Raw genomic sequence first — 13,261 nt, 5'->3', positions numbered from 1 at the left:
CTGAGAAATACCACACGGTATATATATTAGATCTTTAGGGAAATCGCTAAGTAGCGAAACAAGTTTTAACATTTTGGAGATTATTGTTTAAAGAACCATAGTTGATGAAGGAAAAATGCTGTAACGATCAAAGACGGTCTTTAAACAGACATGTCTCCTGGGACACCCTCTATATCCCTGTACCATGTAGGGTGTATAATGTATAATGTGAGCGGAGATCTTCCGTTCTTCTAGTTTCTAGTTTCTCCAAGTACTGTAAAGAACACAAGTGCATTAATAAATTAAAGGGAAAAATGAAAAAAAAATTACATAAGAATTAAGTCTTTGTCACAAACTCAAATTTTCTCATCCCAATATCTTTGCAACTTGATTATGCCAATTATTTTACCAATATAATTCTTAGTTTGAAATATTTAGGGTCTATACCACATTGGATTGCCATAAAAATTAGGATTAGAAATTCGAGTTTGGGGCAAAGACACGATCAATTACTTTTCAAGAATCAATGTCGTTTTGTAAAAAAAAAAACACAACTTCATATAACTTTACTTAAACATGATAAGACCTAATTTTACTGAACATTGAGAGAATTGTTGAACTGGCCCTTTAAAGGTTTGGACTAAGTTGTGTAGTTAGAGTGAGAGCAAATGGTTGGGAAGGATCAAATAGAGTTGTAAATGTACAATATATATAATATATTTAATTCAAGGAACAAGAAAATGGGACATAACGGCAAACTTGGACAAAAATACTCAAAGGTGAGGTTAAACATTTTACAGATTGAAACTATTATTATTGAAACATTAACATTGACTGCCTACTTTATTTAAATACTTAATTACTGGATTCATTGCCTTTCTTTTTAAACCTTTGTCTGATCTAAAATCATCGGGATATTCTTGTTTTTCTATGAAAATTTGTTAATTAATGTAAAATTTGAGACAAAGAACTAAATTGACAGTATTAATCTCTTTTCGGGATTGGAAACAACAATGTCTTCCTCATTCGACAAAAACAAAGGTTAACATGGATAGCGTTGTAAATCTAGGGTTACATAAAATTACATTCACTGTCCCTTTAAGGTAAAATAAAGAAATTGAGTCTTAGCCATAAAGTCAAATTTGCTAATTCCTATATCTGTGAATTCTGATGGTGTAAACCTTTGATATTTCAAACTTAGATTATTCTATTACACAGAATGGCTCAGTTTCATTTGCCACAATAATTTTGCCATAAATACTTTTGCCATAATTACACTTGCCATAATTAAAATTAAATTTGGTTAGAATTAACAAACATGTATACATATCTTTTTAAATTACAAATTAAATACAAATTACAAATCCAATTCAGAGACAGTTCGAATTCGGGTTCGAATTCTAACGAAGTACATTTTAACCAAACATTTCCAATATTTCACTTCTGTAAACGAGGTATTGGCTACATAGGTGTAGTTGTTGCTGTCTCGAACCATTGGTTAACCCTTACTTGTGGTCTCAAAGGTAACCAAAGGGTCCTCCATTGTGAGAAAATATGGAGCTGAACTTGTGTCAACTGTTCTGTTTTAAAACAATGAGAAAACTAAAGTTGGGAATTTTCATGGGAAAATTTCCCGCATTTACAACAAAAAAGACAGATTTACATCTTTTTAAAAATTAGAAAATTATGACAAAAGTAATTATAGCAAATGTAATTATGGCAAGTTTAACTTATGACAAGTGTAACTTATGGCAAGTGTTACTTATGGCAAAGGTATTATGGCAAATGTAATTATGGCAAAAGTATTATGGCACATGAAACTGAGCCCAGTAGAATTCAGAGTTAAATTATTTAAAGTGTAAACATTTTGTTGCACAATTATTAATTTTAAAAATGTGACAAATTTAGACTGCAGTGGGTGTGGCAGTGGCAGGAGGCTTAGTGGGCGTATCAGGTAGTAATTTGAATTTTATAATTTAATTATTGTTTGTTTAATTAAAAAACAACTCAAAGACATTCTGTGATCAAAGAAGATTTTTTCATTATCGAATAATAAAAATTATTCGGAAAGGAATAAATATTTAATTTTTAAAGATCTATCAAAGATGATTATAATATTTTAATTGCAGCATCAGTCACTACTGGAGCTTCAGAATCTTTTTATTCTATAAATTGTTAATTTCTATATTAGCCTTAACAGCAGTAACAGTTTCTACAAGAGCTGCTGAAGCATTAATAGCTCTATATTAATTATTTTCAGCTTTAACTGCAGTAACATTTGCTACAAGAGCTGCTGAAGCATTAATAGCTCTATATTGATTATATTCAGGTTTAACTGCAGTAACAGTTTCTACAGGAGCTGCTGAAGCACTAATAGCTCTATATTGATTATTTTCAGCTTTAACTGCAGTAACAGTTGCTACAGGAGCTGCTGAAGCACTAATAGCTATATATTGATTATATTCAGCTTTAACTGCAGTAACAGATNAGTTGCTACAGGAGCTGTTGAAGCACTAATAGCTCTATATTGATTATATTCAGCTTTAACTGCAGTAACAGATGGTGTTGAAGCATTAATAGCTCTATATTGATTATATTCAGCTTTAACTGCAGTAACAGTTGCTACAGGAGCTGCTGAAGCATTTATAGCTCTATTGTGGCGGAAGACGATCTGAGTCTGAGCCGGATATGAGGACGCGGCAAGAGGAGCATCAATTCTGCCACTTCACCCATCTATATATTTTTCTATAATCTAAATTTATGAATCAAGATATAGTTATTTAATAAAGTATTTATTTAAACCTGGGTCTTGTTATATTGAGCGTAGCTAAACTATATTGTTTATTTTCAGCTTTAACTGCAGTAACAGATGGTGTTGAAGAATTAATAGCTCTATATTGATTATATTCAGCTTATCTGCAGTAACAGTTGCTACAGGAGCTGCTAAAGCATTAATATCTCTATATTGTTTATTTTCAGCTTTAACTGCAGTGACAGTTGCTTCAGGAGCTGCTGTAGCACTAATAGCTCTATATTAATTATTTCCAGCTTTAAATGCAGTAACAGTTGCTACAGGAGCTGCTGAAGCATTAATAGCTCTATATTGTTTAGTTTCAGCTTTAACTGCAGTAACAGTTGCTGCAGGAGCTGCTGAAGCCCTAATAGCTCTATATTGATTATTTTCAGCTTTAAATGCAGTAACAGTTGCTACAGGAGCTGCTGAAGAATTAATAGCTCTATATTGATTATATTCAGCTTTAACTGTAGTAACAGTTGCTACAGGAGCTGCTGAAGCATTTATAGCTCTATATTGTTTATTTTCAGCTTTAACTGCAGTAACAGTTGCTACTGGAGCTGCTGAAGCACTAATAGCTCTTCCTGTTTTTGTAACTCCTGGAAGCATGCTTGCTGGCCATAGGAATGCTACATAAAACTCAATAAAATTATTTATAAAAATATATTGACATTATATTTCAGCGTCATTGCATCCTTTGCCTTTAAAAAAGTCTCTATGATCATATGAGAGGTTTAGGCATAATTCAAAGGTGTAGGCTTTAATTTTATAAAGGAACTGAGTTTTTGCCACCAACTCTGTTTTTTGAACACCTATATCCTTCGCAATCGCAAGACTATGTCGCAAACCTTTGATATTTCAAACTATGAATTATGTTAGATCAAATAGTCAAAGTTTGAAATATCAAAGGTTTACTCTATCATATTACACAGATATAGGGGTTAGCAAATTTGAGTTTGTGGCAAAACTCACTTCCTTTCACTTAAAATTGATTGCCAAACATGGTACATTTGAGATGTCATGCGTGATTTAAATATAATTATTAAATGTCTATCCACATCACATGTCTCACTTTTTCGATTTTTTTTATCAATTTTTCTTAAAATCATTTTTTTATTATGTACACGTAAAACAATAAAGGTTTTTTAATACTCCCTCTACCTCTCCTCCCCCCTGTGGACCTGTCAGAATAAACGGTAAAATTTTTAAATTTTTTTAAGAATAAAAATTGTCGCCGGTTGTGGCATCAATTCAATTTTTATAAATTAAGCCCTGAGGCCTAAACTTTTGGATGGAGAATTATTAATCTTGAACTCATGATTTGGATATACTTCAGAGGATCAATTAAAGTTATCCTTACAGTAAGTAAGCCTTCATGAACTTTACATCCTTTTCAATTTAAATTTGAAAAAATTTGCATGTTTCATTTTTAGGCATTCTATTTTGACTATTTGAGTACATAGGTGTCTGTTTTGAGTTTGTCTGATGACCATAAAACTTTGAAATATTAATAAGAAGAATTCATAGGTTGAAATACTAATAAAGAAATTATTTTTATTTTATTGTTTAATCATAATTTATCATACAATATACATTTTTCGTTTAATTCATATCTCATTTCATACTCGAGCTCTTCTGCGCACTCTCTTGGACTTTATTTTCTCGACAACTCTGAAAACTTTCCTTGATCAAGTCGCATTTGTAATTTTGTTTATTATTTGAAAGTATTCAGGTTCCAAGCCTTAATCTTGCCTGTGTTTACAAACTAGATTTTAAGATTGCATCAAAATAGATATTTAATCGAACTTCCCGGAAAATAAACACAATTTTGTTGTGCAAACCTTAGATATTGTATCAAAATTCCAAACAGCCAAATAAATTTGAGTTTTCGTCAGAAATATTTGGCATATTGAGACGATTATGTTAAATAGAATTGCTTGAAATATCGAGAAGGGTTTAAAAATATGTGTGAATAAAAAAATATTTTTTTCCTGTTTTGAGTTAAAAGACCAAAAAGCATTTTCAACCAATATTTAAAAGCAGTGCCTTTAAAAAAAATCTGTATGCTTTGATGTTAAGTTAACTGCATTAGGAAAAAAAATATATTATATCAACATTTTTGAATGATAAAAAGTTATTATGGTTTTTACTTGGCAGATTTGAGAATTCCAAAATGATCATTACTTTTCATTTTTTTGTTGTTGTCTCTTTTCTCTATACTCTATCAAAAAGTTTTTAAATGTTGAAAACTTGTCTAAAAAGTTTTAATTTTTGATTTTCTATGTTAACATTATATAATTTGCTCAACTGGTAAGTTGATGAAGCAAAAATATTAGAATATGGCCGGGGTTAGGGTAATCACAAAAAATCTGGACAAAATTGCAAAGTCTAATTGGGGTCTGATATAGTTCCCGTAAACAAATTTCTATCGGTGAAATGTCCCATCTTCAGAGACGACTGTAGAGAATACTATCTGTATCTTTATATTCATGATTCCCTGCAACTAAAAACTTGCTTCTGTCTTTGCCAAATCATTAAATAGGCCAATAAAATACTATAGTTTAGGCAGAAGACTTAATTTGAGCTTGGGCACGTCATATTTTCAGAGTTTTTGGTCGTCTTTGCAGTCTCATAATTTATGGGTAACCCTGTATACAAAATAGCACCTTTCTGTAAAATCTTTTATTGATGGAACTAGACTGGGAACACAGCTTTGCCTGGAAACCAGTTTTCCCGATGAAAGTCAACCAACTCAATTTAGAATTTTTAAACCTAAAAACATTATCGTGGCTATTCGGAGTTGCTCAAGCAAATTGGTCGATGGGTTTATGAGTTATTTAAATACCAAACAGGGATTGTTATTATAGATATATATATTCAAATCTACAAAATTGTCCCCTATCTAAAAGATTGTCCCCTATCTACAAAATTGTCCCTTATCTACAAAATTGTCCCCTATCTACAAAATTGCCCCCTATCTACAAGATTGTCCCCTATCTGCAAAGTTGTCCCCTATCTACAAAATTGCCCCCTATCTACAAGATTGTCCCCTATCTACAAGATTGTCCCCTATCTACAAAATTGTCCCCTATCTACAAAATTTCCCCCTATCTTGAAGATTGTCCCCTATCTACAAAATTGCCCCCTATCTGCAAAATTGTCCCCTATCTACAAAATTGTCCCCTATCTGCAAAATTGTCCCCTATCTACAAAATTGTCCCCTATCTACAAAATTGTCCCCTATCTACAAAATTGCCCCCTATCTTGAAGATTGTCCCCTATCTACAAAATTGCCCCCTATCTATAAAATTGTCCCCTATCTGCAAAATTGTCCCCTATCTACAAGATTGTCCCCTATCTACAAAATTGCCGCATATCTGCAAAATTGTTCCCTATCTACAAGATTGCCCCCTGTCTACAAAATTGCCCCCTATCTACAAAATTGTCCCTTATCTACAAAATTGTCCCCTATCTACAAAATTGCCCCCTATCTACAAGATTGTCCCCTATCTACAAGATTGTCCCCTATCTACAAAATTGCCCCCTATCTACAAGATTGTCCCCTATCTACAAGATTGTCCCCTATCTGCAAAGTTGTCCCCTATCTACAAAATTGCCCCCTATCTACAAGATTGTCCCCTATCTACAAAATTGCCCCCTATCTACAAAATTGCCCCTATCTTGAAGATTGTCCCCTATCTGCAAAATTGTCCCCTATCTATAAAATTGTCCCCTATCTACATGATTGTCCCCAATCTACAAAATTGTCCTCTGTCTACAAAATTGTCCCCTATCTTCAAAATTGTCCCCTATCTACAAAATTGTCCCCTATCTACAAAATTGTCCCCTATCTACAAAATTGTCCCCTATCTACAAAATTGTCCCCTGTCTAGAAAATGACCCTATTTTTTTAAAATATCCTATCTGAAATTTTATGATATAAGTTCCAAGTTAAAAATCCGTGACCGTAACATCATAATAAAAAGAAAGACGAAAGACTGTTTTTTGGTCAACACTGTATGTTCGTGTGTTCAGATATGAGATGGTCGTGTTGTAAGGGTCCTGAGATAGGTGGGGAGGGATGTACGCCCCTCTGTGATCTCTGTGATTCAGAATGGGGTTCAGGAGCCCCTTGTGTTCTAATCAGGTAAAACTATATAAGACTGTATTATGTTTAATTATTACCGATCTGTTACAATAAAAGATTACCTTGCCACAAACTCAAATGTTCTTTTCCCTATATCTTTTCAACCTTTAAACCAGCAGGTTAAAAAATATAGGGATTAGAAAATTTTAGTTTGTTGCAAAAACTCAATTCCTTTTGCTCCTTAAATCATTATCTTAACTATTCTGCTTTCCTTTTTTTACATTTTGAAGATTTGTGCTTAAAATTTGGACAATATAAGCATATTATAACATTAACATGATGTCAACAAACTTTTTCTATGTATGTAACAAATGAAAAAATGTTTTTTGGCCGAATGATCTTAATTTTGACAATCCAGTTTCAAATGAGTCCAGAGACCTAAAATTCCCATTTTTTAAATAGCTGAACAACCTCTTTAGTTTGATATAGTGCCTGGAGAGTCTTTATAAAAAATGAATGATAAATATAATAATATTAAATGCTAAGATGCAAAGTAAATATTAAATCTACGCTGAAATAGTATAAAATATGTTTGTATGCATATTTATGAATAAAGTATGGATTAGCTCAGATAAAGTGGATCTTAGGTTTCAAAGTAAAAATATTAAACATTTTCCTTATGCATAAATGTCTGAAATATCTGAAGGGACTGCCTACGATATTTTAAATAGGTCAGACATTTAAGAAAAATAAGATAATGTTAATATATCCACGATAACTTTAAATTCGAAGACATAGTATACATAATCTATAAACAGAAAACAAAATCAAAAGACTTCCAAATTAATGACCCCAAACTTTACGAATTAACAATACGAAAGTTATGCTGAGTATGCAGTGTTGTGGAAAAATACTTTAGGATTCATTTGAGACATATGAAACTTTTCTACGATGTATAATTACTGAGTTTAAATCATAAATTTGGGTTTTCAGAATCGGTTTTTTAAATTATTAAATAACGACGACGAAAAATCAACTAAAAATTTAACAGTAAACTAATTAGATGTCAATAAATCAATGCTAGAATCAATTATTTAGTTTTCATCATTTTATTGAATTTCTTATTTTCTATGAATTTATTCGCAGATTTCTAGAAAATCTTCAAATGTCGTCTTTTCAATAATAATTCCAAAAAATCTGCAAATAAATCTTTGTGAATAAAAAGAAAATAGAATATTTAGAAAATAGAAACTAATAAAACTAATAAAATAAACAAGATTACTCATTTTCGATGATAAGATTCATTTTTATTTTCTCAACCTGTTCCTAAACAACTATTTAGTTTATTACAGAATTTTGTTTTCATTTTTTGTCGTCGATATTTAATAATTAAAAAACAATTCTGAAAACGTATCCACCTTCAAAGTAGGAGTTTTGAAGATCAAATTTGCGCTCAAACTCAGGATTTACAAATCTTTGAAAAGTTTTATATGTCTCAAATGAATCCTAAAGAATTTGTCCACAACACTGCATACTCAGTTCAACTACCTTACATAGCCAGTCTATTTAGACCTCAGTAAAAACAATATTAGAACAATATTTCAGAGGAAGAAAGTTCCAAACCGTACTTACGTTCCAAGCCTGACACTGAGTGTCAGGTTTGGAACGCATATCATGATCTACGTTTTATTAACTCTTCCTATGCCAAGTGTTGATATCAATAAATGAAACTATTTCCAACATATTATTAAGCACGGCGTGAGCTACAAATAACATTTTTTACTTCTTTGGAACTTTCCTCCCCTGTTAAAAGTATCGATATATAAGATTTTAGAAAAAATACATTTTTTATCAAGAAGGAGAGTACAAATATGTTTAAAGGAACTGTAGGCGTAATTTCAAGTAACAATCAAGTTATCGTAAATCCGGTTTAAATTAACCATCCTTTATTTTTTTAAGTGAAAAATGTTTTTTATTATTATTCTGTTTGCTCAGTAAAAGTCGCTTACGGATGTATGCAACAGAGACAATGAATGAAATTGTGAGAATTTGATATTTTTACGATAAAAAAGTACTCAGATAGCTGTTAAAATGTACTGTTGTGAGTCTGACAACCCACTCTTGTAATCTGTGTCCGAATTTAATGAATTTGAGCCGCGTCTTAAATCCGCTAAAAACCGGTTTCAATTAAGCGCTGGTTTAAATCTTGAAACATTGAATACAATATTAAGTGGAACCAACCATATTTAAGCCGCGACTTAAATTTAAGCCGAGGCTCAAATTCTTTAAGTTCGGCCTCAGTCCCTTTAAATGTGCTCTTAAGTGATATCAGACGAGAGGAGAGTATTTGCAAATATTATCTTTTAATTAATTTTTATTTTAGAAACCCTGATCGAGGATTACAGGGACAAATGGAGAATTATGAAGTTTTTATCAAGAATCATGATCTTGTAGAGAATACTCCCTTAGCAAACTCAACATAAATACTCCCTACTCCCCCTCATCTTGTAGAGAATACTCCCTTAGCAAACAAAACATAAATACTCCCTACTCCCCCTCATCTTGTAGAGAATACTTTCTTAGCAAACTCAACATAAACACTCCCTACTCCCCCTCATCTTGTAGAGAATACTCCCTCAGCAAACTCAACATAAATACTCCCTAATCCCCCTCATCTTGTAGAGAATACTCCCTTAGCAAACTCAACATAAATACTCCCTACTCCCCCTCATCTTGTAGAGAATACTCCCATAGCAAACTCAACATAAATTCTCACTACTCTCCCTCTTCTTGTAGAGAATACTCCCTTAGCAAACTAAACATAAATACTCCCTACTCCCCTTCCTCTTGTAGAGAATACTCCCTTAGCAAACTAAACATAAGTACTCCCTACTCCCCCTCATCTTGTAGAGAATACTTCCTTAGCAAACTATACATAAATACTCCCTTCCATAGCAAACAAAACATGAATACTCCCTTCCCCCCCCTCATCTTGTAGAGAATACTCCCTTAGCAAACAAAACATAAATACTCCCTACTCCCCCTCATCTTGTAGAGAATACTCCCTTAGCAAACAAAACATAAATACTCCCTACTCCCCCTCATCTTGTAGAGAATACTTTCTTAGCAAACTCAACATAAACACTCCCTACTCCCCCTCATCTTGTAGAGAATACTCCCTCAGCAAACTCAACATAAATACTCCCTAATCCCCCTCATCTTGTAGAGAATACTCCCTTAGCAAACAAAACATAAATACTCCCTACTCCCCCTCATCTTGTAGAGAATACTCCCTTAGCAAACAAAACATAAATACTCCCTACTCCCCCTCATCTTGTAGAGAATACTCCCTTAGCAAACAAAACATAAATACTCCCTACTCCCCCTAATCTTGTAGAGAATACTTCCTTAGCAAACTCAACATAAATACTCCCTACCCCCCCTCCTCTTGTTTCTTCGTTGGTCAAAGTAATGCAACTTACTACAGTACACACCGAAAGCTTAATTAAAGGTGAACTACAAAAAAATTTACCCGGTGATATGATTTTTTTTCTAAGTCTTGATCTTATGAAACATGCTTATTTTGAAACATTATTTTTAATCTTCAAAAAATAGTTTCGATTTTTATGTAATATTTTTCTGATAAAGTAAATTTCATTTTTTGGCAAATTAAAACTTTTTAAAATAGAATAATGTATTAACAAGTTGTTAGTTGTTACCTTAGAATACTCCAATAAGAAAAGAAAAGAAAATAAAGGGAATGTAGAAGATATTTTATAGAGTTGCATGTCTAATTCACAACGATACAATTTAAACCTTAGTCTGATCAAACATGACGCATATATCTTTATTTTCCGAGCTGAAAACTCATAGATTAATATCAATACAGATAGAACACTAGCAGTCTTTTCAAGATTTAGGGATTTTTCGTTCACAATAAACCTGAAGCAGAGGCCCAAAGGAGTTGCGTTTATGCTGCGTAGAACAGACTCTCTCTCTATCTTGTAATTCTACGCGACATGCGCGTAACTTCCTTAGGCGTCTATGCCTCAATGTATTGTGAAAGAAAAACCCCTAAATCTTGAAAAGACGACATACAGTGTTTATCTGTATTGTTACTAATCTATGGGAAAACTTCACTTGAAATGATGTTTACAGTCCCTTGGATTTTTATTTCTATTTATTTATGAATAAAACTATGTCAAGGTCATTCCAAATTATTTTAACCCGGTGCTTTATCATTCAAAATCCGGTGCTGAAGAAACACACAAAAATTTAACCCTTAATGCTAAAATAAAATCAGAAAAAAAATCATGGCTTTCTTTTGTGATTTAACACAAAGAAGCTGAGGTTTTGCCACTAACGGAAATTTCCTAATCTTTATATCTTTCCAATCTTATGTTTAAACCTTCGATATTTGAATCTTGAACTGCTTCAGAATTATAGATTCAAATATCCGAGGTCTAAGACATTGAGTTGCGTAGATATCGGGATAAAAAATTAGAGTTTGTGGCAAAACTCAATTCCAAAGTTTGATATTTAATGTGCCATGTAGTGTTTGTAATCGTAGATATCGCTGAAAGAATTCACTGCTGTGATTAAAAGTAAAATTATAAAAATTAATATTGTTTAATAAAAGTTGTTGCTGTTCTTTAGAGACCTATTTTTTAGATTATTAGCTTATCCTTTCTCATATTTTAATAATCTATTATATTTCATTCTTTTCTTCTTTTCATTCAAATTAAGGAATTGAGTCTTTTTCACAAACTCTTATTTTCAAATTTCTGATGGTGTATTCCTTTGATATTTCAAACTTAGATTGTTTGAACAAGCCCAATGCATACTTTGAAATATCTAAGATTTACGACATTAGGTAGCAAAGATATAGGGATTAGAAAATCAGAGTTTGTGGCAAAGACTCAATTCCTTTGGTTTTCAAATTAACTTTCAAAACTTAAATTTGTTATGGTGTTACAACATTTTTAAAGTGTAGTGTACAGTGAAAACATGATAACTGAGGAATAGGAAGACGACATTAAAGCTAAGTTTAAGTTTATTTGATGTTGTTACAACAGAAACAGTTTTACCCTTGAAGTTTAACATCACTGATTAAGTGAAATGTACATTTGCTTTTTCATGTTTATAATAAAATTCAAAATTAAGATTTACGTTTAAAAATCGTCTTTCATTGCACAGTTTTCTGGCTCTCATTGTATTTCCCAAAAATATTGAACATTCCTTGTCCTAAAAATGTACAACTGCTGTTTCATGTTCTTAATAAAATTCAAAATTAGGACTTACGTTCAAAATTGTCTTTCATTGCACATTTTTCTGGCTCTTACTGTATTTTCCCAAAATATTTAACAGCCCCATGTCCTAAAATCTACTTCCAATTTCCAAACAATAAAAGCAGAATTTCTGCAGTTATTGCATTGCTGTTAGGACCATTATCTTTTACAGTGATTGTAAGCTTGTACAGGGTGTCCCACGAAACATGACAGTAACAAGGCGACTTGAAGGTCGTCTTTGTAATAACTTTTTCATTTAATGCGTTAATCTAATTTTTGAAGTACAATACTAAGTTAATAATAACAAAATAACCTTAGTCTTGGCTTTTTCAAAGTGTGGTCTGCTTTTTTTGTCCGTTTAAGATCTCTATGCTCTGGTAATAAATTGACACCACAAAAAAGACAGACCACATTTTGGAAATGCCAGGACTAGGCGAATTTAAGAATTAATGTTTCCAGAATCGTACATAAAAGATTAGGTTGACGATCAAATGCCGTAAATAATTTCAAAGATCTGAGACATCCTTCAAGACGTTTTTCTGCTTTCAACTTCTATGGGACACCCTGCTTAAAATGATTGCTGATAATAATGATAAACATAAACTTAACTGTTCTTATACAGTACACCTTCCAAAATACATAGTTTCCAGTACACATAGATCCAGATTGCTATGAAAAGTTGCAATTATTGTCAATACTGGATCCACGTTCATGTGTTGAAACGTTTTAACCTTTGAATTTCCTCACACACTCGCTTATACTTTTTAATGTTACCTTAGACATGTACATTTATATCCATCTGAAGTAAAACTGAATAGTTGAGAGTAGTTGGAGTTCTGGAAGGTGTATGATAAGCTGATATGATAAGATTTTATGCCATGATGGGTTAGCTTAAAAAATACACCACCTTGACCTTTTATTTTACCTCAGGCCTACTTGCCTTAACCTTAACTATGCTCGTTTTGTTTTTTACTTATGTTTTTAGGAGGAAATTTCAATTCCTTTATATTACTGTAAGCTTTTCATCCAACCATCCTTCCACTTAGCTTCTATTCGCAAAAAGAAGAGTTTTATGAATATTACTGTAATACATCTTAATAAAATATTCAAGAA

General features: G+C 32.2%; 1 protein-coding gene across 1 annotated transcript; it reads left to right on the top strand.

Annotated features, from left to right (window-relative positions):
* Positions 1 to 6: 6 nt before the first annotated feature.
* On the top strand, positions 7 to 11,512 carry LOC111714292 (uncharacterized). The gene is made up of 7 exons (XM_023489364.1): positions 7 to 17; positions 710 to 758; positions 1,888 to 1,933; positions 3,304 to 3,397; positions 3,914 to 3,969; positions 6,809 to 6,920; positions 9,244 to 11,512. Exons 2-7 carry the CDS (start codon positions 720 to 722, stop codon positions 9,341 to 9,343), a joined length of 447 nt encoding a protein of 148 aa, XP_023345132.1. The 5' UTR covers positions 7 to 17; positions 710 to 719; the 3' UTR covers positions 9,344 to 11,512.
* The last annotated feature ends 1,749 nt before the right edge of the window (positions 11,513 to 13,261 follow it).

This window comes from Eurytemora carolleeae, unplaced genomic scaffold (assembly GCF_000591075.1).
Source record: "Eurytemora carolleeae unplaced genomic scaffold, Eaff_2.0 scaffold1550, whole genome shotgun sequence".
In the NCBI taxonomy this organism is placed as follows: domain Eukaryota; kingdom Metazoa; phylum Arthropoda; class Copepoda; order Calanoida; family Temoridae; genus Eurytemora; species Eurytemora carolleeae.
The sequence above is the reverse complement of the archived record's forward strand: the minus strand, read 5'-3'. Positions and strand labels throughout refer to the sequence as shown.

Coding starts and splice junctions, on each gene's coding strand:
- LOC111714292 (XM_023489364.1), top strand. CDS start 720: ATGGGACATAACGGCAAACTTGGACAAAAATACTCAAAG. Junction 759..1,887: donor TTGGACAAAAATACTCAAAG/GTGAGGTTAAAC, acceptor TGACAAATTTAG/ACTGCAGTGGGTGTGGCAGT. Junction 3,398..3,913: donor AGCATGCTTGCTGGCCATAG/GAATGCTACATA, acceptor AAAACAATAAAG/GTTTTTTAATACTCCCTCTA.